The 27,006-nt window shown below is 56.3% G+C and overlaps 1 protein-coding gene across 1 annotated transcript in view; it reads right to left on the bottom strand.

Annotated features, from left to right (window-relative positions):
- The window catches only part of KCNK9 (potassium two pore domain channel subfamily K member 9), a gene marked incomplete at its 5' end in the record, with an annotated part of 69,615 nt that extends 51,581 nt beyond the window's left edge, over positions 1-18,034 (bottom strand). The window contains one exon of the mRNA XM_081070571.1: positions 17,752-18,034. Coding sequence (XP_080926697.1) covers positions 17,752-18,034 — 283 coding nt within the window. The remainder of the gene's footprint in view (positions 1-17,751) is intronic.
- Positions 18,035-27,006: the final 8,972 nt, after the last annotated feature.

Below are 27,006 nucleotides of genomic sequence, written 5' to 3'. Positions count from 1 at the left end.
AGCTGTTCCATTTACATGCCTGTGTTCATTCAACAAACATTCTCTGAGGGCCTGTTTGGTGCCAGGTGCTGGTGGACAAACGTCTCAGCCACCGTCCGCTGAAGAAGGCGGTCCCTGCTGAGTGGCCCAGGGCAGGGTAGGAAGCCAGGCTCGGGAGGAGCTCAGCACGACACAGGGTGACAGGTGCTGAGCTGGTGGGGGCCCTGGAGCTGCAGGGACACACAGAAGGGGCACCCAACCAGCCAGAGGGCTTTACGGAGGAGGAACCTTCAGTGGTCAGGTGCCTGGCGCTGCAGGGCACAGGTGTAGTGCCGGATTGGGCTGAGTGGCCAGCGAGAGCTCAGACTCCATGGTGAGCAGGGCCCCTGTGCTGTAGGCCCTGGGAGCCATCGATGGCTTCTGAGCAGGGGAATGACTCGATCTGACTGGACAGCCACTGGCCAGCTTGGTGCACACAGGCTTTGCGTCACCTCAGAAATGCACGCACGGGGAGAAGGCCAAGTGGGTGACATGGTCTCAGTGCAGTCTTGCATAATGCCCACCCCCTGCAGCCCTTTAAAAATAAATGCTTAGGTCATCCCCAGAGGAAGCCAAATTAGAGAGGGCTCCTCTGTGTGCCCAGAGAGGACCTAGGCTGAGCTGGAAAACAAAACCCGAAGGAAAAAACCCAGAGCACTTCCAACGGCCGGGTCTCCCGGCACCGGGGCGGGGAGAACTCCAGCCAAGGGCCCAGGGGCTGGGGAGAGGCACCGAGAAGTCTCCTGTAAAGTGGAGACAGTGAGGGCAAGGTCATGGCTGACAGCCAATCCCACCTGCAAGGAAGGAGAGAGAAGAGGTACCAACAGCAGTTAACAGCCTCCCAGTAGGGCCACAGCTGGGCCCAGGAGGAAATGCTGAAGGAGGGGAGGTCAGGTGGCACCATCCTCAGGCTCTCCGGCTGGAGGGGCGGAGAGCAGGTGCCTGAAAACGAGGCGTGAGAAGCAAGCAGCCAGCGAGCAGCGAGCAGCGAGCATCGAGCATCGTGGCCCCTGCTGGCCGCTCCCTCCTGGCCAGCAGCACTCCCCATTTCAGCCTCATCTTCTCCTCTGACTCCTTTACAAGCGCCCCTTGGGACACCCTGAGATGCTAAATAAGGCGGCTGGAGGCCTGTGTCTTCAGCAGCAGGTCCGAGGGTTTCCATTGCCAGTCACTGGAGACCTCGGAGCCGACTGCATCTGCGGAATCACTTCCCACATGGGAGATGTGGCCCAGACGGGGGGGGGGGGGGGGGTGTGCTCAAGGTGTTGGACGGGATCGTGTGGCACCATGTCACATACCAGGACATGTGGGACCTGACCATGGCCGAGGCCTCAGGCTGTTCCTTGTCACAGGATGTGTGCAAGTAGAGGCTGAGGGCCCCGGAACAGGCTGCCTGGAGGTCCCTGATACCCTGGGAGTACTGGCTCCATGTCCCCTAGGCTTCGAGGCAGGTGTGAGATGGGGCGTGCAGCCACACCCCTTTCTCTGTCATTTTCCAATGATTGAGCTAAGTGTGGCCATGTGACCCACCCCTGGCCAATGAGGTAGAAGCACAAGTTGCTGCGTGGGGCTTCCAGGAACATCTGTTCAAAGGACAATCTCAGCTGACATAACCCTCTGGCCTCCGCCCCATCCTTCTTCCTGCCTAGAACTCAGATGTGACCAACACAAGTATAAATGCCGACAGGCTAAGGAAGATGACGATGGAAACTGAAGAAGTCTGGACGGCGCTGGACACCACACCCCAAGATCATCCCTGGATAATCCACCCAGACGTCCCCTGGCCTGCAGGTCAGCCACATCTCAGTACGGACGGGTCTCGTCTACGTTCCTGACACCAACACATGAGCCTGCAAGGAAGGCATGAGGGCTCATTCTTAAGAAACTCGGCATTCAACGTTTCTGATAATATGCAGGAGCTACAACGTGTGACCTGTTTTCTTTTTGTCCTTTCTCCTAGAAAGCTTCAAGTAAATTTGAACTTCTATCACAGCCATCATGAAGGTTAACATACATGAATCACATGCACATCTCTGATTTGGGGACCTGGCTTTATACCTTATTGTTATGCCTTTTGTTACAAGCCATGTCAAAATCTTCCTATAAGAGGAAAAGTAAAAATAAGCTAAAAAATGAACATATATGTATAACGAAGCGCAATAAGAGAAAGGAAGCACAGAAATAGTATCAGGGGAAAAAATAACTTAAGGCAAAACAGTATCAAACACAATAAAGAAGCTTGTTGTATAAAGGCAAGCTTATGTCCACCAACTAACCCATACAAACCTTTATGCCTCAAATGACATAGCTTCAAAATACATAAAACTAAAATTGTCAAAAATACAAAGAGAAACGGGCAAACCAAAGTGACAAAGCACAAAAGAGACATTAAAGGATCTCCCTCAGAAATTAAGTAGAAATAAATAATAACAACAACAACAACAATAATCAGATAATTATAAAGCAAGGGCAGATGTTGAAATACCTATAGAGTCAGGCAGCTGAGTAAGTGAGGTGACCTTATGTAACGACGGCAGTGACTGGCTGAATTGAACAAAGAATATACACCATTAAAGGTAAAAAAGTTAACTAAATAGTGATTACTTAAAATACTGTGTTTAATCCAACATGTGTGCAGCACACTGGTTTTTCACCCTTGAAAGATTTAAGTAACATAATGAACAAGGTTAGTAGATTTATGTAGAACTTTATGCACAACAAAGAGACAAACGTTCTTTCCATATATCTGTGGAACTCTACAAAAAGTAATCACTGAGCTACAGAGTCCATTAAATTCTGAAATATAGAAATTATGCATTTGAAATATACCTACATAGAGGGAACACTCAATAAATGTTAGCTATTTTAAATGTTTCGAATGCAATCGCTAACTTAATCTTCTCAACAACTTTGAGGGGTATTGTTATTGTAATTACTATTATTATTCCTATTTTATACATGTCAAAAGCCAGGGCACAGACAGGTTGCAGTACATGCCCAAGATCACACGGTTAGTAAATGGCAAGACAGGATAATATCCAGGCAGTCAGGATTCAAAGCTTATGTTCCTAATCACTGAGCTAACAAAAGTGTTTGTGTGTGTGTGTGTGTGTGTGTGTACATGTGAACATGTATAATTGCATAATTTTAAAACACACTTCAAATAACTCTTTTATTAAAGAAAAAGTTAACTCGCTTGCAAATTATTTATAAATAAGTGATGAGAGTCCTATGGGTTGCAGCCAAAGTGGCATTCAGAGGAACATGTATATAGCCTTTAGTACACTTCTTTAAAAAACCGAAAGCCTAGTAACTGTCAGTGTATGAAAGTACCGAAAGAAAAATAAGCCTAAAGAATGCAAAATAAGTATTTAACACATACAAGAGCAAAATCAACAAGACGGATAATCCAACATAATAAAATCAAGAGCTGGTTCTTTTAAAAGATAAATATATGTTGAAAACTAATTCCACATATTTTCAAGCACTGTAAGTTCCAGAACACTTGTGAGCAGGCCACAGCCAAGTATTTCATTCTCTTCTGCACAGCAACCTACTGGCAGCTGTCACCTCCCAGAAGTGGGGCTAAGGGACTGGAATATGTCAGAAGACTTCCACTTCTACTTTGTTCTGTTTGACTTTTTAAACTTTTTACTGTGTAAATTTTCAAATATATACTAAGGTAGAAAGAAAAAGCATAATGGGCCCCAAGTACAAATAATCAACCTTCAATAATGAACAACCCATGGCCAATCTCATTTCATCTAATTCCCACCCCTGCAATTCAGATGATTTTGAAGAAAATCTCAGACAGTTCATCTCATTGCTAAATGTCTTAGTATTCTCTCTCTAAAAGATGAGACTCATTCACTATATATAACCACAGTAAAATAATCACACCAAAAACTTTACATAAAATGTGTGTATTTAAATTCAGAAGTACTACATGCTACCTGTTGAAAATCCAATTAAGAAGTTTAAAAGAAGCACAGTAGACTTCACATACCCCCAACACATGCTGAAGGAGGCAGGATCTCCCACTCTCTACAAATGGGGACACCAAGGCTGACACCAGTGAAGGGGTTTGCCCACCATCCCTCGTCAGCAGGAGGTGGGGCAGGGCTTTGGGCTAGCGTCTCTCAATGATATATCGTGGGCTGGATCCACGGCAGCATTCTGACCCAATGTATAACCAGATTTTGAGAATAACGATAGAAGAACACGTTGGGGCAACAAAATTTCCTTGGCCACAATTTGATAAACTCACACTCATACACACCTAGAGTATGAGAACCAGCGTTTGTTGAGTGGCTATGTGACGGGTGCTGGACGGGGTGCCTTCATTTCCATTTTCTCATTAAATGTCCACGGCAGCACTAGGAAGGTGCTATGGGCTGAAATGTGTCCCTCCGAGTTCATAGGTTGAAGTCCTAACCCCCCAGAATGTGAGCATATTTGGAGATAGAGTCTTTAAAGAGGTGATGAAGGTAAAGTGAGCTCCCTGGGTGTGCCCTGATGCCATAGAACTGGTGTCCTTATAGGAAGGGGTGATAAAGCCACAGACACACACAGAGAAGAGCGTGTGAGGGCACAGGGAGAAGACGGCCGTCTACATGCCAAGGAGAGAGGCCTCAGAAGGAATCATCCTGCAGACCCCTTGATCCGGGGCTTCCAGTCTCCAGAATTGTGAGAAAACAAATTTCTACTGTTTAAGCTGTCCAGGCTGTGGTCCTCTGTTATGCAGCTCAATCTGACTAATACAGAGGTAGATGGTACCCTGTCTGGTTTACAAACAAGGAAACAGTGCTGTGAGATGCGCAGCATTTGAACCCAGAAGAAAGTCCAAAGCTGTGCTCTCCCCACTGTACCAGGCAGCTGATTATGGAGAGCAGGGAGGGGCTTGGCAAGGGGCGCAGACAAGCTCCTGGCCAGCCAGCAGGATGAGGCGAGACTGCACCATTGCTTGGCCTCTTGGTGGGCAGGTGTATTTCCCACCCTTTGACGCTGGTCTTGATCATGTGACCTGCTTCAGCCAATGGTGTGTGGATGGAAGGACCCAGTAACAGGTCTTGGCATAAGAGACCTCACTTGCTTTCACTGCCCTCTTGTACCTCTGCCATTACCAAGAGGAAAACACACAATGGTTTGGAAGAGAGCTGCCCCAGTCAGCCTACAGACCAGCAGTGAGAAAAAGCTGCCCAGCTGAGCCATCTGGAGCAGCCAATGAGCTGAACCACAGCCTACGAGCCATAATAAATGATCCTTGCTCTAAGCCTCTACATTTGTGAGTGATTTGTTACATGTCACTAGCTAACTGATACAGAAGGTCAACAGAAGCAATATATAACAACATAATTACACGCACGGACTCTGAAGTCAGGATGGCTGGATATAACTCCTGGCTCTGCCACAAAGCAGCTGTGTGACCTTGGGAAAATTGCTTAATCCCTCTGATCTCCCACGTCCTCAACTGTAAAATGGGAATACATGAAAATAGCTATTTGTAGGGCTGTTGAGAGGATGAAATTAAGTGAGATAGTGTCTGTAAAAACTGGAAGCCCATAGACACCCCATGAATGACAGCTCGATTGTTGTGGCAGGAGAATAAAGGCTACCTTGTCCTGGGTGCTCTGGTCAGGATTACCAAGAGAAGCCTATGGGAGGTCTTTTGTCTTCTTTTTTTGTTTTAACACTGATGTCACATATGCTTTTCACTACTGATTTAGTGAGGTAGTGAGCGCCCTGTCACTGGACGGTCAAGCAATGATGCCACCCCAAGAGAGTAGGACCAGATGATCTCCGAGTCCTTTTGATCGTCACACAATAATCACTGAGACTGATTCTCCTTGGGTCCAACCTGATCCCAGGCAGGTGAACAGCATCTGGGATAGCACAAGGGAGGCTCGGCTGCAATGGAAAGAACACTGGGCGTGAGGACAGAAGGCTTGGGTTCAAGTCCCAATTCTACTGTGTGACCCTGGGCAAGTCACTGGACCTCTCTGAGCCCAGTCAGCACAGCAGGGTTAATCCTTGACCCCACCTATTTCACATGGATGAAAGATGGTAGTAGATGGGAATCTGTCTTGCAAACTAGACAATGGACAAGCAATATCCATAGAGTTATCCAAAATGACATCATTCTTGGTACATTGCCAAAAAAATCCCTCCACCTCTGAAGTTCTCTTTCACTAGCCCGGGGTGGGAACGTATGTGGTAAGCATGCCACCACTGCTCATTCTACACCCATGGCAGACAAGATCAATCAATCACACACAGCACCCTTCCTGTTGTGTACCCATGGCAGACATGACAAATTAATCACTCACGGCAGTCTTCCCCGTGGGGCTGCTTCTCAGGTCAAGGTTTCAATGACCACAGCCAATTGGCTGAACCAGACTGACCAGGCAAAACCTCCCCATCCCTGTAGTAAGACCAAGGCCCACTGGCTCCTGGTTCCATGGTGTCCAGGAGGATGTGGGTTCCGTGTGTCTACAACTGCACCCACAGATCCTCTGGGACTAGCCATTTCTGGGATGAAGGTGGATTTTCATGACTGGGCACCAGCCATCCAACACTGCATGCCCTGGCCCAAGACACACGAACATTGCTAAGAAAATGTTCTGAACTAGTAAGAGCACCAAAAATGTCTTCAATGTAGCTGAGGGCTGCTGAAGTGAAAACCCAGCAGAATCTACACGCACTGAGTAGTTCAATAAAGAAGTTCAACTATCTATAAATGGAAAAAAGGAGGGCTACCTTAAATCACTATAGAGGAATTGTTACGTAGGTAATAGTATGTCCATTTAGTGGATATATAGCTGTTAAAATGAATTTCCCTGAAGACTGCAGAAACACTAAATAATGTTTGATACAAACTTAGAGAAAAGAGGCTCTGAAATGCTAGGCATACCACCACAGATACGATAGGTGCCTCCCAATACCTGGGTTCACTCCTCCCTCAAGTTCCATCAGAACCCGAGTTTGGTTTACGAAACAACATGCCCCATTTTCCAGACTCCCTTGCAGCTAGGGTTGGTCACCAGATACAGTCCTGTAAGTATAAGTCCTGGAATGGGCGGTCCAGAAAAGCTCTTTAGGAAGGAGCAGCCTCAGCTGGCACATTCCTTTTGCCTTTTGTTCTTCCTCTTCTTCCTGCCACGAAGAACGCTGGAGGTGATGCTGGAGATGGAGCAGCCATCTTGGAACCATGAGGTATCGGCCAGAGGATGAAACCCAAGCTAAGAGGGCTGAGCAGAAAGAGGAGCCTGGGTCTCTGAAAGCATTGTGGACCCACCTGTCAGCCCATCTGCCGCCCCAGAATTCTTACCCAAAAAAGATAAAACTGCTGTTTGGTTAAGTCACTGTTAATTGGGTTCTCTGCTACTAGCAGCTGAACACAATCCTTAACATTCTGATAAAATGATTAAAAAAAAGAAAAGAAAGAGTGGGCACATTTGGGGAATGATGAGAATGTGAACGTGAAAAGCTAATACCATTCTCGCATGTAACCATGGGACCACTCAAGAGTCATAAGGACTTTTGTCCCCTTTATAAAACCTTCTCTGCTGCTGCGTACCCTTTCCCCTTTTCAGTGATATGAGACTTATTTTGTGAATCAACAGACACTGGCGTCCACTTCTTCGGTGTTTAGGTCCCTCTGGCCTGAACACTGTCCCAAATGGCTGTTAGACCAATTTTGCCAGCTGCTACTGTTCCCCAGCACTTAAGGTGCTGTTGGAGAGCTTGTCATTGCCCCAGAAATAGCACTCACGCTGGGACACCCCTCATGATGACCGCACTCGGCAAGAACATTTCTCCACACCCTGCAGCATCCCTGGGGAGGCCTTTTCCTGGGGCCCAGACAAGACTCGTGGCTCGAAGCCTAGCCCGGCCAGCCCTGCATCCCCAGAAGTCATTTCCCACACGGAGTCCAAAAGATATGACACGCAGGGAGGGAGAGGGTGGGGCTACCTTGAGATGCACCCGGAGCCATGCAGCCTGGCTGGAGCAGGGGCCACACGGCCTGGGCTCCCCCCAACACAATGCTGCCGAGAGCCTCTGCTTAAGAGGGAGAAGCTGAGTGTCCACCGCTCTTCTCCTTAACACCACGGAAATCATCCCGCCCACCTGAGCAAGTTTAATAACCTGCCCCACCTGAGTGACTCACCCCCATCCCACCTGCGGGCGCTTACCTCAGCCCACCCGAACAAATTGGCCTCCATCCCACCTCAGCTCTCATTTCCATCCACACGGTGACAGAGCCTCAAAGCCCAACTCAATGGTCACCTCCCCCAAGAGTCCTTCACCGGTGGCTGCTTCTCCCTGTCCCTGGCCAGAGAGGAGGGGGCAGGTAATCAGACAGAGGAAAGGAACCCCCTTTCCCAGGGCGCACACTGGGTCACACACACATCACCCGCCTTCGTCCGGAAGGCAGCTCCTTCTTACATTCTGCAGAAGAGGCTCAGCGGAGAGAAGTCACCAGGCCAGGGGCTCTCAAGCACAGGCGATTCTGCATTTCAGGGGCATCCGTCAACGTCTGAGGACATGTCTGTTTGTCACAATGGGGGAAGGGGAGTGGGGCAGTTCCTTGCATGTAGGAGGTGTAGGGCAGGGGTCCTACAGAGCACAGACAGCTCCCACTGCAAAGAAGTGGCCAGCGCCACATATCAGTGGTTCATGGAGAACGCGGCCCCAGGCAGGGTGACCGGTCAGGTCAGAACCCAGAGCGTGGCAGGCCAGAGCCGAGCCTCAGCACAGCCCCGGGTTCAGTGCAGCATTCACGCTGGCAACCCCGCTTTGGTTCATAGGAAACCCTGGTCTCTTGCCCACGGCAGCTGGGACGCCATCAGTGGGCACCTCGGAAGTACCCGAAGGAAGTTCCAGGAGTCACCGTGGAGCTTGCAGGTGTGGGAGAGGCACAGCAAGGGGGCAGACGTGTACACACAAACAATATGGGGGCCCAGGGCCACCCCAGGCTCCACCTCTGTGCACAGCTCCCTCCGTGGCGGCCAGCCCCCAGACTCTGCCCCCACCCCCAGCAGGCCTCGTGTGCCCATCCTCCACACCGCCAGTAAATGGCCAACAGGACCCAGACACCGCTGTCACATGCTTCATGCCCTTGCTAACATCTCTGGTCAGTCCCTGAGCATAGCGTCTTGTTCCTGACACTCCGCCGCGCAATCAACAAACACCGTCTAGGGCCCAGTGCGTGAGACACAAGGCACGGCCCAGCCCTCAAGCAGCTCTCACGTGAGCAGACCCAGCACAGCACAAGCACCCACTGTCCCCTACTGACCAGCGTCCAGGTCACACAACGACTGTTCCAGGCTAGGCAGAGGGGAAGCGTGGGCAAGATCCCAGGTTGGAACGGCCCAGTGGTGTGACAGGCTGTGTAGGAGAGAGGGGGAGGGAGACGGAGGGAGGGAGCCACAGGCCGGGAGGGCCAGGCAGGGCCCGGGGTGCAGCAGGGTGGAGGGTGCCATGACAAGGCTCCTCGAGTGCACGAACCCCTGTGCCCCTCAGCCCCGGGCAAAGGCCTAGTGACACTGTCTGCTTGGCGGCCTCTCACCTTCCTAAATAGGCTGCACCCACACATCTGAGAAGGCCAGGGACAGCCACGGACCATTTCACAGGTGGGTATCTCTTTCTGCCAGTTGCCGACAGACTCACATGGGCCTGTCATTAACAGTGGCCCTTGGGGACTGAGATCACACGTCTAAGCCATGGGCGTGAGAAGCTCCCTCTTTGGACAAGGTGGGTCCCTAACCTGCCACCTTCCCTTAAAACCAACAGCTCAAGTTCAAAAGGCTGGGGCCCGTGTCCTGTGCCTGCCCAGTGGTCCTGAGGCCCAACTGAGTGGAAAGGTGTCACCCGAAGCACTGAACTCAAAGTTCTCCTGCTGGGGGGTAGGGGGGGAGGCAGTGGGGGGCACAGGCGCGTGGCATGGCGTCTGACAGGCGTGCCCTGAGCAGCCCCGGGGCCTGGCGGAGCCCCAGGGAGCCCAGGACCACTGAGTGTCCAGCCCTGGGGACTCAGGTGTCTCCTGGGAGGCTACAGCCTGAACACAAAACTGAGTGCCATGCAAGAGGCGCTCCGCGATCCCGAGGAGTGGCAGCTGGAAGCAGAGGATCAAATCCTTTGTCCACGAGGGTGAGGGACCACCAGAGGAAGAGGAAGGCTCAGCTGGAGCGAGGAAGCAGGTGTGAACTCTGACCTGGCCAGACAGACAAGGTGGGAACCGGCGGACCAGCAGGGCTGCGGCCTGAGGACCTGGCTCTGACCTGAGAGGGAATGGGGACCCCCGGGGCGGGGGTGATGGCAGGGAAGGTGATGGCGTGGGCGTATGCGAGGTCAGCAGGAGGGCGGCGTCCCGGGAAGCCGCACTTCCCGAGAGGACAGTGCTGGGGAAATCTAACACTGGGCCTTGGACGCTGTGGCCCCAGGAGCCCCACCTGGCGTCCCAGTGCCAGCCTCTGTCCTCTGAACAGCGGACAAGGTCCCGTCTCCAAGGGTGCTTCCTGAGAGCAGAGTGGGCACCAGGCAGCCCCTCACCAGGTCAGGGCCGCAGGACCCAGGAGGGGTGTTAGGGCTGGAGAAACAGAGGGGACGCAATGTCCCCAGAGAGTGGGTGGGACAGCAGAGCTGGGAAGCTACAAAGGACAGCTTCCCAACTTTGCCCAGTGCTGATGGAGCACACAGGCACCCACCTACCCTGTCACCACGACAATGGAAGGCTGGGTGCAGTGCAAGGTCTTGCACACGCATGTGCACTGGTGCTCACAGCACCGTGGACGCTAAGCTCCATGTCCCCATTTCACAGATGAGGAAGCCAAGGTCTCCAGGACCAGCCATGACCCGGACGTGAGCAGTCCTGCCCAGGGCTGTGAGACCCCATCATCTGCCTGCCCTCTAAGCCCCTCTACACAGGTACAGCAGCCAGAGGCGGGTGGCAGCGCCTGGATTTGCCCTCCTCCACTCTCGAGGCCTGGCCCAGTGTCCCCTCCCCACACCATTACCTCCACCCCCCAGCAACCCACAGCAGCCTCTAGTGTGGTCCCACCCTTCACCCATGGCCACTCCGTGGTTCCTTCCAGGGCTGGCAGAGTGATGAGGGTAAGGACGGGCCTCAGGGCACGCCATCCCACTCGCTGGCACCACCTAACAACGACTGTTCCGAGAGCAGGCTGGGTCGTTGCTGGGACCTGGCTGACCCCAGGACGCAGGAGCACGACTGGGAAGTGCCGAGGCCAGCAAACATGTCAGCTCGGGGAACCTCTGCTTCCCCAGGCCCAGAAGCTGACATCTGCTCACAATGGCCCAACCCGCACACTCCTAAATTTTCTCCTTTCCCCGCTGCAAATTTTCCCACCAGCCATCATCCCTCCTTCTCTGTGTCTACAGCACACAATTGTGCTTTGTGCTCGGAGATCACCTCTGGGGCCTGTCCTTGGGTTTCCACCCAGCCAAGCCAGAAAAGCCACGGCCCAGGAGCACAGAGAGATGTCTGCTTGAACCAGAAGCTCAGGCCACGTCACCACGGGAGGGACGGCCCAGAAGCAGAAGGGCGGGCGCAGAAAGCAGGGCATTCACAGAGGCACAGCACCTGGACCACGTGCTCTTCCTGCATGGCAGACCGCACTGGGGGGGCACCCATAGACCAGACTCTCAGAGGAGAGGCACCGGGCTCAGGAAGACCATCATCAGGAGCCCAAACTACCCCCAAATTCCTGAACATTACGACGGGACAGGAGGTGAGCCAAGCTCCACTCAGCCCTCCCTTTGGAGAACTGTAAGCTACCGCGTGGGTGCCCGTAGCTACAAAGGGAAACCTGTCTACAGGAGGACGTCCCAGAGTTGGGACAGGCAGGGAAAGGGACCCTGGAACAAAATCTCGTAAGGAAATGAACACCAGACCCCTCCACCCCAAGACTGGCACGTTGGAGGGATACTCCACTATGTAGAGGGGAAGACCCTCACCCAAATTCTCACATCCCAGAATTCTTCTGCCGTGGCATTCTCTCAAGGGTACCCACGGCCCCTCCTTTATCAGAGCAGTCCAACTGGGGTCTTACCTCCTAATCCCCGGGCTCTACTGAGACCAGACATTGTATTTCCTTTCGCCTGTGTGTTCCCTTGTCCTCTGGCAAGCCTGGTGTAAACAGAGTGCGGGGCTGGTCTGTGCTCTGACTCAGAGGGGCCGGTCCCCGGGGCTGGCAGCCCGTGCATCCTGGCTTCCATGCTAGTCACACCCTGGACCACCTCAACACACCCTCCCCACGCCACTCTCACCCACACATCCACACACTGCTTCCTTGTCTTCTCCCAGGCATGGGCCCTGCTGAGTTCGTTTCTAAATGGACGCCTTCTGGCTCCTCCGCAGGTGACCATCAGAGAGACTGGCCACCCCTTTGACAGAAGGCCTCCTACATAACACACACACACCCCTCCTTTCCACATGGTGGCCCACCAGATCAGAACTGACACACTAACCTCAACATTCGTCTACACCCACACCAACCACTTCGGCACGTGAGAGGTAATGAGCTCCCTGTCACTAGAGACATTCAAGCAGAAGCTGACGGATGAGGGAGGTTCTGGGCGGCTGGTAACGTTCTGGTTCTTGCTCTGAATGCTAGTTACGGGGGCATGGCTTGTTTTCAGGAACCATTAAGCAATTCACTTGTGACATGCACACTTTTCTGTATGAACATTACAATTTACTAAACCAAATGAAAGGAGGAATGAATGAACGGGTGTGGAGGACTGAGTGAGTGAGCACCTGGGGAATGCAGGATGGAGGTTCGAACACAGGTGCATGGGGAAAGAGGTGGACACTGAAGCCAGGCTCACCCCCCGCCCGCTCAGCTCTCCCTGACTCAGCTGGCGAGCGTGGCCCAGGAAGGAGCAGGTGAAGCAATGGGTGTTGGAACACTGGGTCTCGGCTGATACCCACCCCTGCCTTGGGGCACTCAGCTAGGTGACTCGGTACGCTTTGGAAGAGCTGTCTCTTCTGTGTGATCGAGTCAGAAGGAACCCCTCTCTGCTTCACTTCTCCACCTCCTCCATGACAGCTATAAATAGGCGTGTTTACGGGAGACGTGTTTCCCGGAGGGTGGGGTCTCCGCGGAGCGAGGCCAGGTCCGGGCAGGGCCTGGGGAGGAGGAGCTGTCCCCGGGAGGCATGAGCCTCCCACACACCGCCAGCTGCTACACTGGAAAGTCACAAGGGAACCCACCCCTGCCTTCCAGCCCACGGTGGGCTAGGCGACCGGCTCCTTCACCTGGCTCTGACTGAGCAGGTCTCCTAAGTGGTGGAGTTAAAGGGAGACACAGAGAGACACAGATGGAATATTCCGCAGGTCCCTCCCTGGTTCCAGGGCCGACACCACTCTGGAGCCTCCAGAGAGGAGACCCTGACTGCACCACGAGTTCAAGTCCCTTTGCCTCAGTGCAGGCTGCCTGATCCGCACCTCAGTTTCCTCATCTGCAAAGTGGGGCAGTACCCCCTCCAGCCTCGCATGTGTGTGGAAGCTTCATGCTGCGTCTGGCATCAGCAGGCTCGGCCCATTAGGGCCTGCTTCCATTCTGCAGTCCTTTACGAGATGGCCACTCTGAGCCAGGGGAGGAAACACCCAGTTTGGCCCAGGCCAGAATAAGTGGTATCAACCATGCTGGACTTGGGAGGCCCAGAGGGCAGGGAACACAGCTCAGGGAGGCAGGGAGTGGCACAGAGGAAAGCCAAGAAGACTTCCTGGAGGGGGCGAGGACCCCTGAGATGGGTGCAAGGGCCAACTGCCAACACTCCCTCTAGTATGCAGTCCACGCAGGTGGTACGGGAGGGGTTAACTGGGCTTAACTGTCCCCGCTCTGCACGCTGGACTGCAACCAACTGCTTGGGTTTCCAGCTCCCCTCCTGCCTCAAGGCCAGGCCTTATCTTGTCATCTAGACTGTCCCCAGAGCCTCAGAGGCAGCAGAGACAAGGCAGGGGCAGGCACATGGCGAGAGTGTAAACCACGTATGGAAAACTACACCCAGGAGTACTGGAAAAAAGGAAATGCTCTCCACTTTGTGAAAACTGCGTAAGCAGGAGAAGAGGGACGCGTCCCATTGCGTTCTGAACCTAGCTGCCAGAGCTGATTCAAGAAACTACGGGTCCCAAAAGTTTTTCTGAGAGTGTGTCCCACCTGGGCTCCTAGGGCAGTCACCCCAATTCCTGGAGCAGCCACCCTTGCCTTCAGATGGGCCCCGAGAGCCTGAGGAAACACTGCCCCATGTGCAAGTCTCTCCACTCCTCCGAACTGCGGCAGAAACAGAAAGCCCACATGTCCCTGTCGCCTAGTCTCCTTCCCTGCTTCCCTCACACACACCAGTCTGCAAATCGCCCTCCTGGCGCTGCTCAGGAGACCTGAATTCTGAGTGTGGTTTCTTCTTCCTGAACAATCCTGAAGTGGTAACAACCAGGATCACAGATTTTAGATTCCAGAAGGAAGCCTCGTGGAGATTCCTGCCCTGCCGTCAGGAGAAGCAGCTGATTGTGGGACCTACGGGTCCCTGATCCGCACCTCAGATCCAGGAAGGAGCTGATTGTGGGACACAATTTTGGCCTAACGCGCCTCCTGTAGGAGTTACAGGTTTGTTGGGGGTCCCTGGTGCACCCGAGCCTTAGCCACAAGCAGACAAGTTCAAGTTAAACACTCCACAGCCCCATGCAGGCCCTGTCCAGCCCTCCCGACGTCCACCCCGTCTAGGAAGGGTCGGGAGGTTTCCCAACTGTCCTGCTGATCAGACAAGCATGGAAGGGCCCTGTAAGGGTTTTCCATCTTAAATGGGGTGCTGAGTTCCAAAGGTCTACGGCTTCCCAAGTTTAGAAGGCAACAACAGAATGTCCTAGGAAGTAGCGACAAGTGGCATAGACATCAAAAAAACAAGTGGGCAGGAGTGGCAACCAGAGCCGGATTAATGATGGCAGCACACCGGCCCTTTCAGAGGCCTCTGGACCTCTGCTCTCCCCTCCTCGTAACCACGGTGGCTGTGCTGTGGGCTCCAGGGGGAGCTGGTGGCATTCAGTGTGATACCCCCCAAAGTCTTGCTCGAAGGTGCGGCCGCAGACCCCATGTGAAGTGGTAATTACATATGTTGTTAAAATCCATCACCCAGAGGGAGCTAATCACCGCCTGAGAAGCGGCATTCATTAGCAGACGGAGAGCGGCAGGGCCTCCTGCCCCACCTCCAGACGTGAGCGCAAAGTTGAAGCCCGCTGGAGAAATCGCTCAAGGTTAGATTAAAAACAAGAACACCCGTGAAGATTAACCTGACTCATTACCATCACTGTCCAGTAGGAGACAATTCCTTGGAGGGCTTGGCTTGGGGCTGGGCTTTGTTCTAGGCCTAGGAGCGCCTTAATTTGCATTTATATTAAAAAAGAAGAAAACAAACAGAATTAAGTAGAAAGGTGCTTTGTTTCCTGTAAATTCCAGCGCTTCTGCTACACAGCTTCCTAGGGCAGAGAGCACGAGACTTGGGCCATGTCAGAGCGTGTATGCAGATGCAGTAACTGCACATGCCGGGAAGCTGCAGGTGGTAATCGTGCAATGCCCCTTCTAGTGGGGAGACTGAGGTTGGGAGCAGGGAAACGGTGTCCTCCTGCTCTTCTAGTCTGGCTGGGCTCAGGCTCCAAGTTCAGTGTCTTTCCTCTGGAGGACAGCTGAGAGAGGACAGTCTTTCCTTCCTACCTTTACATGCCTATTCCCACCTTTCTTTCCAGAAAACCAACTGAACACTCAATAAAAGAACTGAGAAAAACCAACATAATCATCTGATACCTCTGTGGTCCTACACTGATTTGACTCCCACCCGCACCCCTGGCTGAGATAACAGTACTTTTATTTGCTCGTACTTTCCTGCCAGTTTCTCTGTGGAGCTTTAACCATTAGAAGCATATGCCCAGAACTACCAATCAGAGTCAATAAACACACCTCCACAAGAACTTTATCAGTCTCTTTCTTTTCTCAGGTAAATAGAATGTCTCTGGGTTTGATTTTAACTCCAACAGTCACCTAATACTGAAGTTCAACTCTCAGGACCGGCCACACGTCTTACGTAGCAGTTCACTGCCAGACGTCACCTGGCCTGGGTCAAGCTCACTAAAGACACAGCTGGGACAGGATGGGTTCTCCCCTGCCGGCGGGGGTCAGTGTGGGAGGCCTATTCCAGGCCCGTCCCCTAGGATCGCCGCCTGCACCTCTGCGTGTTACTGCCACAGTACACTCTGGAAGTTTAAAGACAGACGTGATGGTAATGAGCGACTGGCCTTTTCAGGCGCTGGAAGGACAGGGTGGGAAAGGAAGGACTTGTCTGTGTTTCAGCCCCTGAGCCAAGGGCATGGGGCAAGCGGGAGCAAAGCTGGTGATGGAGACAACAGGAGGACAATTTCCTTCCAAAAAACATAAAAAACCTGCACCAATGAATTAAACATCGCAAACAAGATGACTCTAAAAAGTCTTGTCAACCAAGAAGGAAAGACAGGCCGTCCTGTGCTGCTGCTTCCTGTTGCATATGGCACTGAGAAATCCTGTTTTGTCAGCATGCAGAGCTTTCCAGACAAAGAAAAATATCAAGGGGAAAATCGGAGGAGGAGGTCCAGAGAGGCCAGGCAGGAGAGTGGAGAGGAGTGGGAGAGAGGAGGCCCCTTCTCTGGGCAAAGGGGTGGGGAGGACTGGAGGCGGGCAGGACAGAGCACCCCAGGCCAACATGGTGGCCCTGACAGGACGGATGGATGGCCGAGGTGACCGTGGAGGGACAGGGTGGCCTGCTGGGACAACCTGCAAACCACAGAGACACCACCTCCCTCCTGCCAGGGACACCATCTCCACACCCACTGGGATAAAGTGACCTGCTTCAGTCCCCAAAGGTGTCTCTCAAAGGGTAACGTCTGCGAGTTCTCCCAAACCCCAGGCCTCAGTGTGGGGACTGCCCCGGTCACCCCCCAGGGACTGCTCACCCACAGAAATCTCCAGGGTCTACCAACTGGACGCTCTGCCCAGATTGGGGCTGAACTTCGGCTCTGGGCAATATGCAGACTTGCCTTCATCACGGTCAGCCTGGGGGTGGGAGGCTCCCGCCCCGCCCCCAACCCTGGACCTTGCTCCTAGCACAGTTCACCCCACTGCCACCCCCTCTCCAATCACTAGACAGCAAACTCTCTCCCCCCCGGGGCCTGGCACCACCAGTTCCAGAATTTGAAGCAGAGGCGCCAGCAGGCAGGAGAACTGAAATGTGGGCTCAGAGACGGCTGGAGGCTGGCGAGGGGTCGGCGCCGCCCACGCTCCAGGAGCAGCCCCCGGCCACCTGAGTGCGTCCGTGCCGCGGTGCCAGGCCAGCCCTTTCCGACTCCGGGAGAGGTAGTAAGTGTAAGGCTTGGAACCCCGCGCAGCCCAGCCGCGCCGGGGCGGTGGGTGGGTGGGTGTCTGCTACGCGATTATTCTTAGCGCTCCACTCTCTTCGCAAAAGTGGCGCCTCCGCCCGCCCGGCTCCGGCACGCTCGCACGCCGGGCCCCGACCTCCGCGCGGCGGGGAGCCTCGGGTGGGGTCCGCGAGGGGGCGCAGGAGAGGAGGGGGCTCCCGAGAGAGGACCTGGCGCTGCGAGAGGAGCCCCAGCGACGGACTGCGTTGAAGCCTCGGCGCCCCGCACCCAGCCCCGCGCCGCGCGCCTCCCGGGGCGCGCCCAGCCCTTACCTATGGTGGTGATAACGGTGATGGCAAAGTAGAAGGAGCCAGCGAATTTCCACTGGACGCCGGCGCGGTGCGGCTCCGACTGCAGGATCACCAGCTCCAGCTGCCGGTAGTCCTCGCTGCTGATGTTGTACTTCCCCTTGATCCGGATCTCCTCGGCTTTGAGTTTTTCCTCCTCGCGCATCTCGTGGTCCGACTCGAGGGCGTCGAAGACGGCGGCGCCCACCAGCAGGTAGGTGAAGGTGCAGACGATGAGGGACAGAGTCCGCACGTTCTGCCTCTTCATGGCCGCCAGCAAGGAGCCGGCGCGGGGGGCATGTCCCGCAGGCTCGCAGCCGCGCGCGTCCCACTGCAGCGCCCGGCCGCCGCCGCCTCCAAGTTGTAAGCGGCGGCGGCAGCGGGGAGGCGGGGGGCGGGGAGGCTGGCGGGGCGGCGCGGGCGCGGGCGCGAAGGCGGACAGGCACAGGAGGCTGCTCGAGCGCCGGGGCCAGGCGTCCGGCAGCCCCGACACCCTGCGCCAGACCCGGCCGAAGCAGCGCGCCCCACTGCGCAGGGCCATGCACGGCGGCCCCGCCGGGCGCCGCGCTGCCCTCCGCACCCCGCCCCCCGCTCCCGCCGGAAAAGCAGGGGCGGGAGCGGGAGCGCGGCCCGCGGGACCTCTTTCCCCTTTGACCCCTCCTCGCCCCCCCTCGAGGGGAGTGTGGGAAAGTTTGCGAAGTGGCGGCGTCTCCGGAGTCCCCAGCAAGCGGAGAGGGGGCCGAGCAGGTGCGGCGGGCGAGGCAGCCTGGTGCCCGAGGGTCCGAGAGCCCGGCGCCCACCGGGGCGCGCAGGGACGCGGCCGGGTCCCCGCCGGGCGTCGGCCAGTCCACGAAGTTTGCTTCGCTCAGCCCCCGAGGCGGCGGGGTGGGTCCCGCGGGCCTCGCGGAGCTGCGGGGCGGGCGCGCGCGCATCAGCCGCGCCGGGGTCGGGGCCCTCCAGCGTCCGGGCGTCCGGGAAGGCGGCCGCCGCGCTGGTCTGCTCAGGGCGCTGCGTGCGTGCGCGCCGGAGGGAGCCCGAGTGTGTGTGCGTGTGTCTGTGCGTGTGTCTGTGTGTGCGTGTGCGCGCGCGTGGCAGCCCGGCTCAGGCGGGAGGGCCGCGGGGGGCGGGGGCCGGGCTACGCGGAGGCCCGGCCTTCCTCCCTTCCTCCTTCCCACCCTCCCGCAGCGTCCCGGGCGCGCCACCTCCTGCCGGGTCCCCAGCCAGCTGGCGAGGCAGCCGCGGCAGCTACCGCTGCAGACCGAGCGCGGCCCAAGGCGCACGCGGAGGGAGCCCGGGAGGGGCGGCCGAGGCCGCCGGGGAGGGGCGGAGGCGGGCGGAGGACTGGGTGTAGCCCGAGCGGAGGTGGGGGCGGAGCCACCAGCAGGTTTCGGCCGGGGGGATGGGAGAATTGGGAGGCTGCTCGGCTTCTTCCAGCCTGGCTCGCTGAGAGCGCTTGCAGCCACGCCGGCTGTGAGAGTTTCGGGACCCGGACCGGGGCTGGGGAAGGAGAGGGGATTCAGCCCGAGAAGGCAGGAAGGCGGCTTAGGGGAGACGAGAGATTCGGTGGAGAGTGGGGGGCACAAAAAGAGGGGGCCGTGGGCACCCGGGAGCGCGGCAGCACACGCCGTTACCCTAGGGCCAGCCACCTGGCGCTGGCGCGTGTCACCGGCCGGGGGCACATCCTCAACGCGTGGTGGGGTCCCGAGGGCTGCCTGAAGCCCCGTAAGCGTTGCGGGCTGGGTGGCTCGGCACCTGCCGACCTGCGTGGATCCCCCGGAGAGCGCTGAGGATGGCACGGGCCGCCACTCTTCCGGTCCCGGCCGCAGGGGAGGACGCCTCATTCCCCGTTCCCTCCCTGTTGCTTTTCCAAGAAACACTCCTTGGTTCCCTAAAGCTGGGCACGGAAGTTGCACCGGAACGCCGCAACCCTGCCCCGCCCCCCCCCACTCCCCGCGCTGCGTTACGGTTCCTCTCAGAACCTCCCTGGGGAGGGAACCCGAGGCTCCCGCTGGGGCGCACCTCTGCCTTGTATCCAGAGAGGAAGCCCCTCCCAGCTTTATCCCCTTCCCATTTCAGCCTCCCATGCCCACTTCATCTCCCTTCAGGTCGTCGAGGGTGGTTTTCCTCGACCACCGGCCCCCTAAGCTCTTGGAGCTCTAAGTGTGTAGGGAGACCCCCGGTCTGCCCTCCCCTTGGTCACGCGACCTCCCTTGGACCCAGCCAAGGAATAGATGGAGCCTTGAGAAAAGGGACGACCCCCGGCGGCGGGCTAGGAGGCGGGGCAGAGGTGGCCTTGGGCACCGCGAAGTAGGCCGGGGAATCACACCCAACCCTCGCTCAGCCCGCGGATTCCGGGAGCCCTGACCCCTCTGAGTCGCCCCCTGGGGCCATGCTTCGGCTGCTCGTCCACAGGGACTCAGGGCCGAACGGGTCTGGGTACCCAGTGCCTCATCCAGGCTCCCCGGCTGCGACGCTTTCCGCCCTATGTCACGGACTCTCGGGTGCTTGCGCCCCCGCGGTACTGGGAAAGGGGGCCACGCGTGGGAGATGTCTGGGCCATCGGGTCTCCCATGGGCCTGCGGGCGACCTTGAGTACTGGAGAGCGGGGAGAGGACGGGGAGCCCCACCCCAGCAGGCGCTCTTAGAATTCATTTTGGAAAGCGAGGCCCCCCGCGCTCGGTGAATGAGCCTGCCCTCCCAGTGAGTCACCGCGAGCGGGCGACCAGGATTCCCAGCAGCTAGTAATTAATTGCACCGTGGCTCGGCCCACGACGGAACCCCAATCGGGCCGTGCCTCCCGCAGCCCTGCAGCGGCGCCACCCCTGAGTCACAGCCGTCGGACCTCCGCGGTCCGGAAGCGTCCTGCCGGCCTGGGCGCCACCAGAGGGCACTGGACTCCGACCCACAGGTGGGCCTGCTTTGAGCCAACCCTGTGGAGGGGAGTCCAGGCTGTCCCCGCTGGCAGGTGCGGGAGCGGGGGTTGGGACGCGCCCCACCCGCAGAGTCCAGGCTTTGTAGAGAGCCACTTTTACTCGGCTTACATACAGCCTTTCAGGAAAACGGAACCGCTTTGTGTGTGTACTGGAAGGGACCTCAGAGATAAACTAGCCAAACCGCTTGTTTTACAGATGGGAACCCTTCCAACCAGAGGGGAGCACGTGTCCGGCGACACGGGCAGTTCCCGTCTAGAATCAGCACTGGAACTTTCCCGGGGCTCTGGCCAGTGCTCCTTAAGGCCCCAGCTGCCTGCTGACCCCGAGTTTGCACTGCCATGGATAGCACACCAACCCCCAAATGCTGGTTCTCCCCCCTCCAAAATAAAGCCTTTGGACTCCAGAGAAACAAGGCAGGGGAGGCGGGCCTCAGGTGGGATCTGGGTGAAAAGGGAGGGTGTCCTGGTCTGTCCATCTGCACCCACCCTGCTCCTCACCCCCACTGGCCAGCCATGGTCCGCACCTACAGGTGGAACATGAGCTCCTTGGAGCAGAGCCCAAGTCTTGACATCTTCCTGTTTCCCCAGCACTCATCTCCAAGGCAATTGCTCAGCTCTCACTGTGGGTTCTGCCACATGACAGTTCAGAACGAGGTCAGGTAGCTGACAGTGCTTCTGGGAAGCCCACCTCCCTCTTTGCCTCTGTGGTTCTTTGCCCCTGCTTGAAGCACCAAGCCCAGCCCAACCTTGAGGTGGATTCAGAGCTCAGGTATGACCAATCAGAGCCCAGGATCCCCCCCCCACAGCGATTGGCTGGGCGTGGTTAATGTCACAACCAATGAGAGCCCTGGGAAAGCATTTCTACGAGGAGCCATGGCAGAGGGAGGGAGGCAGGTAATGAGGCAACAGGTTCACAGGGCACACCAGAGCCATCCCACTGAGGGGGGGTCAAATGCATTTTCTCCCGTTTAGGCCACTGTAAGTTGATCCCAAGCAGGACTAGTGCCACTGGTGCCTGGGAGCTGGCAGCCTGTCTGCTCCTCTGGCAGTCTCCCTGGACCTCAGTGTCTTTAGCAAAAACAGATGTACATGAAGAACAGATTCATGAAGAACATCATGGTTTCAGAACTCGACTGACTAGGTAGGTTTGCTAGGTTCTTCACACACATTGAGTGTGCCCATAGCCCTCCGTCTAAGGATGATAACTGGGTCTGAGCCAGAGAGACCAATTTATTGTTGTTTTCAGGGAGGCAGAGAGGGCCCCACACCCAGTCCAGTGCTCCTCCCACATCAGTCCTTGTCTGTGAAACACATTATCCTGCTAGTAGAAGACAGACGTAGCGTTCTCGGCCTAGGGTCCCCAGTGTGTGCCCAGGTGCCCTGATAGGCAGCAGTCAGTGCTGGCCCAGCGCAGGCACCTTTACTGGCAAGGAGCCAGAGCTGTCTGCTGCTCCCAGAACACCCGACTCCATGGGCACGTATTAATGCCCACATCTTTGCAAATAGGCAGAGGACGCAGACTCATCATCCCCATTTTACAGATGGGGAAGGTGAGGCACTGAGTCCGGTGGCCCCAAATCACAGAGAGGAGCTGTGGTGAGCCTGCCCTTCCTCGAGGCCAGTACTAGGTTCCTCCCTCTACGCTTAGCTTTGCCAGACCTCACTGACTCCTTGTGGCCTACGACATTTGCAATGGATGGTATGTCTCCATGTTAGACCTCCAGCAGTGGCAGATTCCAGAGCAAAGCACTCTGTAACCGGGCAGCCAGGCCCGTCCAGAGCTTCCCAGATTCTTCCCTGGGATGTGAATGAGTCACTGAGCAACGACTCTGTGGTTACACGGTTTAGGAACACTGGGTTAGACAGGAGAGGATGAGGGACTCCTCAGAGCCTTTGGTCGGCTGACCGGCACTGTGGCCCAGACAGGAGTCCTGCAAGCAGCGTTTCCCAAGTTCATTCCACCCTGGAATCTGCCTTGGGGCACGAGGTCAGCCTCAGCACCAGATCCTGGGGCCCAGGTCCCAATGGCCCAGCCCAAAGATCAGGGCACAGGGACGCAGGAGACCTGGGTTCCACTTCTGGTTCCCGACAGACAAGCCCGCCGCCCATTCAGGGTCCTCGCTGGTGCCCCCACTTCCAGCTGAGCACCCACCTTCTCTCCTCCGCCGGGGCCAGAGCCTCCTTCTCAACACACTGGCCCTTGTACTTCCGCACTGAAAGCCCTCCAGCTGCTCCTGGGTCGAGTCTAGGCTCTCCCCCTGGCATCCCCCCTCAGCTTCTGCCTCCCGCCTGTCCACCTCCTGCTCCAGCCATCCCATGCACACCACCCCTCCCGCTCTTGCTCAGGCTGTCCCCTCCTTCGAGCCAAGGACATCCCCCAGTGTCCCATGCACACATATCCTTGCTTTATTAGAGGAAATGTGATTAGTGGATCTGAGGCTTCTGAACGGGGCCTGAGCCATGGCCACGCTCCACGCCTGTTCCGTAAATAGCTCCATCACATTCCCCGAAGCCCCTGGGCTGCCAGGATCAATCTGGAGAACGGCAGAGGCTTCTCCAGCTGACAGCTCCTGAGGACGCTGCTGGAGGAGTGTGAACCCAGGCCCAGCAGGAGGGTCTCATTAACCGAGGCCTGAGCGGCAGTGTCGACACTTACGGAGGCTCTTCTAAAACCAGCCAGAGACGATGGGAGGGCAGCGTGTTTGCAACCACAGCTGGGCCTCCTGGGCAGTGGGGGGGCACCCCACCCTGGCCTCCACTTCTGGGTACCCGGGCTGGGCAGAGCAGAGGCTCCTGGGTGTTTGCTGACTAGATTAATGAAATGGATTCGAGAAGGACATACTGGTGGCCAGGAAATTGCATCGTGACCTTTCTTGCAGTCACCTCCCCACCCAGTGCCTGAAAGAACTAGACATTCATAGAATGGGGACATCTGTTGAACCCAGCTCTTCTGCCTTCTTAAAAGTAATAACAATAAATCAATAAAACAAAAATTGAACATAAAACTCTTCCTCTCTTAAAAATAAACAAAAACAATAGTTGACTGGGAAGACCCTCATCACAGGCTCTTGGGGAAGTGGCCCAATCGACTTTCCTCATCGTGAACTTGGGTGTGAGAGGGGATTATCCCCTGGGGTTGTTGGTGTGATAGTAACACCTGGACGGTGTCAGCACAGAGGAAGGGGCAAAGCTCGGGTTTGGAAAGCCCCAGTCTGGCAGGCGATGTTGGGAGCAGAGAGCATCTCAGAGGCACAGAAAGCCTCTCAGGCACTTCCAGAGGCCTCGGGGCCTTAGTTCAGCTCAGTGAATGTTGGCAGCTGACTCTCCCACGGAAGCAGCCTGTCCTTAACACACACACCCGGCATGGCCAGGCTGCCCATCATCTGTGTGTCACCTCTCCCAGATGGACACGAATTGTGCTCAGGCCGTGCAGCAAATACAGGCGGCCGAGGTCCAAATCCCAGGCCGTCATTTCCTTCCGGTGTGACCTTGGGCCAGCCAGGGACCGTCTCGGTGCCTCTATTCCGCTTGGTTAAGCAAGGGGAAGAGAGCAGTCCCCACCTGGCGGAGTGAGCCGTGGCGTGTGCGGCTTCTGGAAGAGGCCGGCCCCATGTGGTCCCGCACAGAGGGCACACTGCCCTCCTCTTTCCACCTAACTGCTCGCAGGCCAGGAGCGGTGCCAGCCACCACATGCTCGCTGTGGGGACACTATACACAGCCAGCTCCCTCCGGGCACGGGATAACTTTAGCCCCATCACATGGCGCGCTTGTGGTGCCAGTGCCCAGAGTTTACAGACCCCTGCGGAAGGTGTTTAAATAGTTTTCCTTTTCAGAAGCCTGGTTCTCGCCTCTGCCACTTCCACCTTTGTGTGGCAGAAGGTATTTCTGCGAATGCAGCCAAACTGGCAGTGAGTTCTCAGCGTGACGTCGCGGGCCTGTACACACCACTGGTGTCTCAGGGACTTGCAGGTGTGTCAATAGGGAGGGGGTGTGCCCAAGGCCCCCAAAGGTCCCTGAGCCCCCATTCCCTGGCTCCTCCCCAGGAGGCCTCCCTGATCCCCAGGAGGAGTCTGGGAGGGCATTGTGACTACTGCCACCAGCACTGTGGCTGCACATCCACACTCGGCCTCGTGCTCCCTGGGGACACCTTTCTGCCTGCCTGTCCCCAGCAGCGAGGAGGCTCGGCCAGCATTCACTGAGCTGAACTACGGCCCCGAGGCCTCTGGAAGTGCCCGAGAGGCTTTCTGTGCCTCTGAGATGCTCTCTGCTCCCAACATCGCCTGCCAGACTGGGGGGCCCTGTGCTGGACAGAAGCGGGGTCTGGGACCCAAATGGACGGGAGACAGTAGAGTGTGGAGATGGAGACCTGTAGATCACCTGGGGGCTGCCGGAACCCAGAGAGCCAAGACTAGGGGACCTCAAAGGGCTTAGGACGGGTTAGTCTCAGCTCTCGAGGTAGCTATGAGCACGGAGTGGCACAGTCACACCCTCAGGACGCACACATAGTAGGGACAACCTTCCTGCAGGGCTGGAAGGAACTCTGGCAATCGGTGTCCTTCCTTGTTTGACGAATGAGGAGACCACGGCCCAGAGAAGTGGCAGGGTTTACAGGAAGTCACGGAGTAAACCATCTATGTCCAATGGCCCCTGAGCTCAGGACCCCCTGAGGGTCTCCAGGGAGTCTTCGCAGCTCAGCAATCCAGCTCTGGCCTTCCACGCCCACAAGGGGTACAGGGGAGCCAGCCGCAAGGTCCCTGCTGTCATGCAGCAGACGTCCTGCTGAGAGAGTGGACAATATACTGGTTAACCAGCAGGGCACAGCCGGAGACCCGTGACTGCAGGAAGATGAGACAACATGGGCAGTGGAAAGTGTGGCAAGGGCAGAGCGATATGTGGGGTGCGGTGGTCAGGGACAGCCTCCCCGAGGAGCTGGCACTTGAGCTGAAACTTGAATGACATGTTGTAATCCAGGAGAGGGCATCCAGGAGAGGGAGCAGCTGTTGCCCTGGGGTCAGGAGAAGGATCTTGGCTTGTTCAGGGAAGAGCAAAAAGGCCAAGGTGGCTGGGAGGTGAGCCCAGGAGAAGGTGGGCAAGGTCAGGGCTCCAAGGTCCCCAGAGGACGGGAGGCAGGGCCAGCTCACGAAGGTTCTCGCAGGTCACGGACAGCTGGCCTTCACCTGTGCATTTGCAGAAGTCCACGTGGGTCTGTACGGAGCAGGCAGCTGAGTCACATGGCGTCTCACTGGACGGGTGTGGGGCCCCCCATCCTGCCGGCAAGGGCAGCGCGCGCACTGGGGCCTGGGCAGCTCTCTGACCTGCAGGAAGAAAGCCCCCCAAGAAACGGGCAGCTAATTAAAACAATAATGACTCCCTTTCTGATGACTGTGGAGGCGCTTGGGCTGCAGTTTGCACGGCTCATGTCACCTGCCTTCCAGAGGCCACTGCTGTGTCTCTTGCTCGGTGCTGAGGTCTGCTGGGGGCAGTGGGTAGGATGTGAATTGGGAAGTCACTGCAGGTTCTGATGCTGTCTGGGCCCCAACGCCCGAGGATGGGCCTGGCGGACATGGGGTCCCCAACTCCCCAAACCTCTTCCCCACATGTACCTGATGCCTCAAATCTCCTGAATGGTGGCAGATTAGAATCACTGACTCTTTTTTAAAAAATAATTTTGTCCTTTTCATTGATTTATTCTTGATCACAAATAACAGTTTTTGCTTAAAATCTAAAAAATAGAGGAAAACATAACAAAAGAAAAAACCCCAATCCTAAGGATTTCCGCCCGCCCACCCCCACCCGAGGAAGTCAGAACCACTTCAGCAACAGAGTCCCGCTCTGGGAAACAGTGACCTTTTACACTAAAGCCAGCAGCTGCTGATGCAAAACCTCCCTTAAGAGTCAAGTTCAAGGGAGCTGGTAGAAGCGGAAAGGCCGTGGGTCTGCACGAGGGTTCAGAAAGGTGAGAAGGGAGAAGGCTCTGATGCCACCAGGCTGAGCCCAGAACCACGCTGCAGGCTGCGCTCCCGTTTTCACCACATTTGGTTCCCCACAGGGCAGTCCAGATGGAACCAGGCAGAGATTCTGTCCCTCCTGAGCAGATGACAACTGTGCTGTCCCAACACAGCACAAGCAAATGTCCCCAAACTAAGACCGACTCAAGCGTGGGCACGTGGAGTCTGTGATGCTTGGGGGAGGGGTGGCTGCGAGAGCACCTTGTATGAGGACTGGCCCGGCCAGGTGCTCAGTGGGCCCTGGGCACACCTGGCTCAGGGCTGAGACTGACCTTCCGGGGAGAGGTCCTTCCCTGGTGG

Source organism: Rhinolophus hipposideros, assembly GCF_964194185.1.
Source record: "Rhinolophus hipposideros genome assembly, chromosome: 13".
Lineage (NCBI taxonomy): Eukaryota > Metazoa > Chordata > Mammalia > Chiroptera > Rhinolophidae > Rhinolophus > Rhinolophus hipposideros.
Note: the sequence above shows the minus strand (reverse complement) of the source record. Positions and strands in the feature narration are given on the sequence as shown.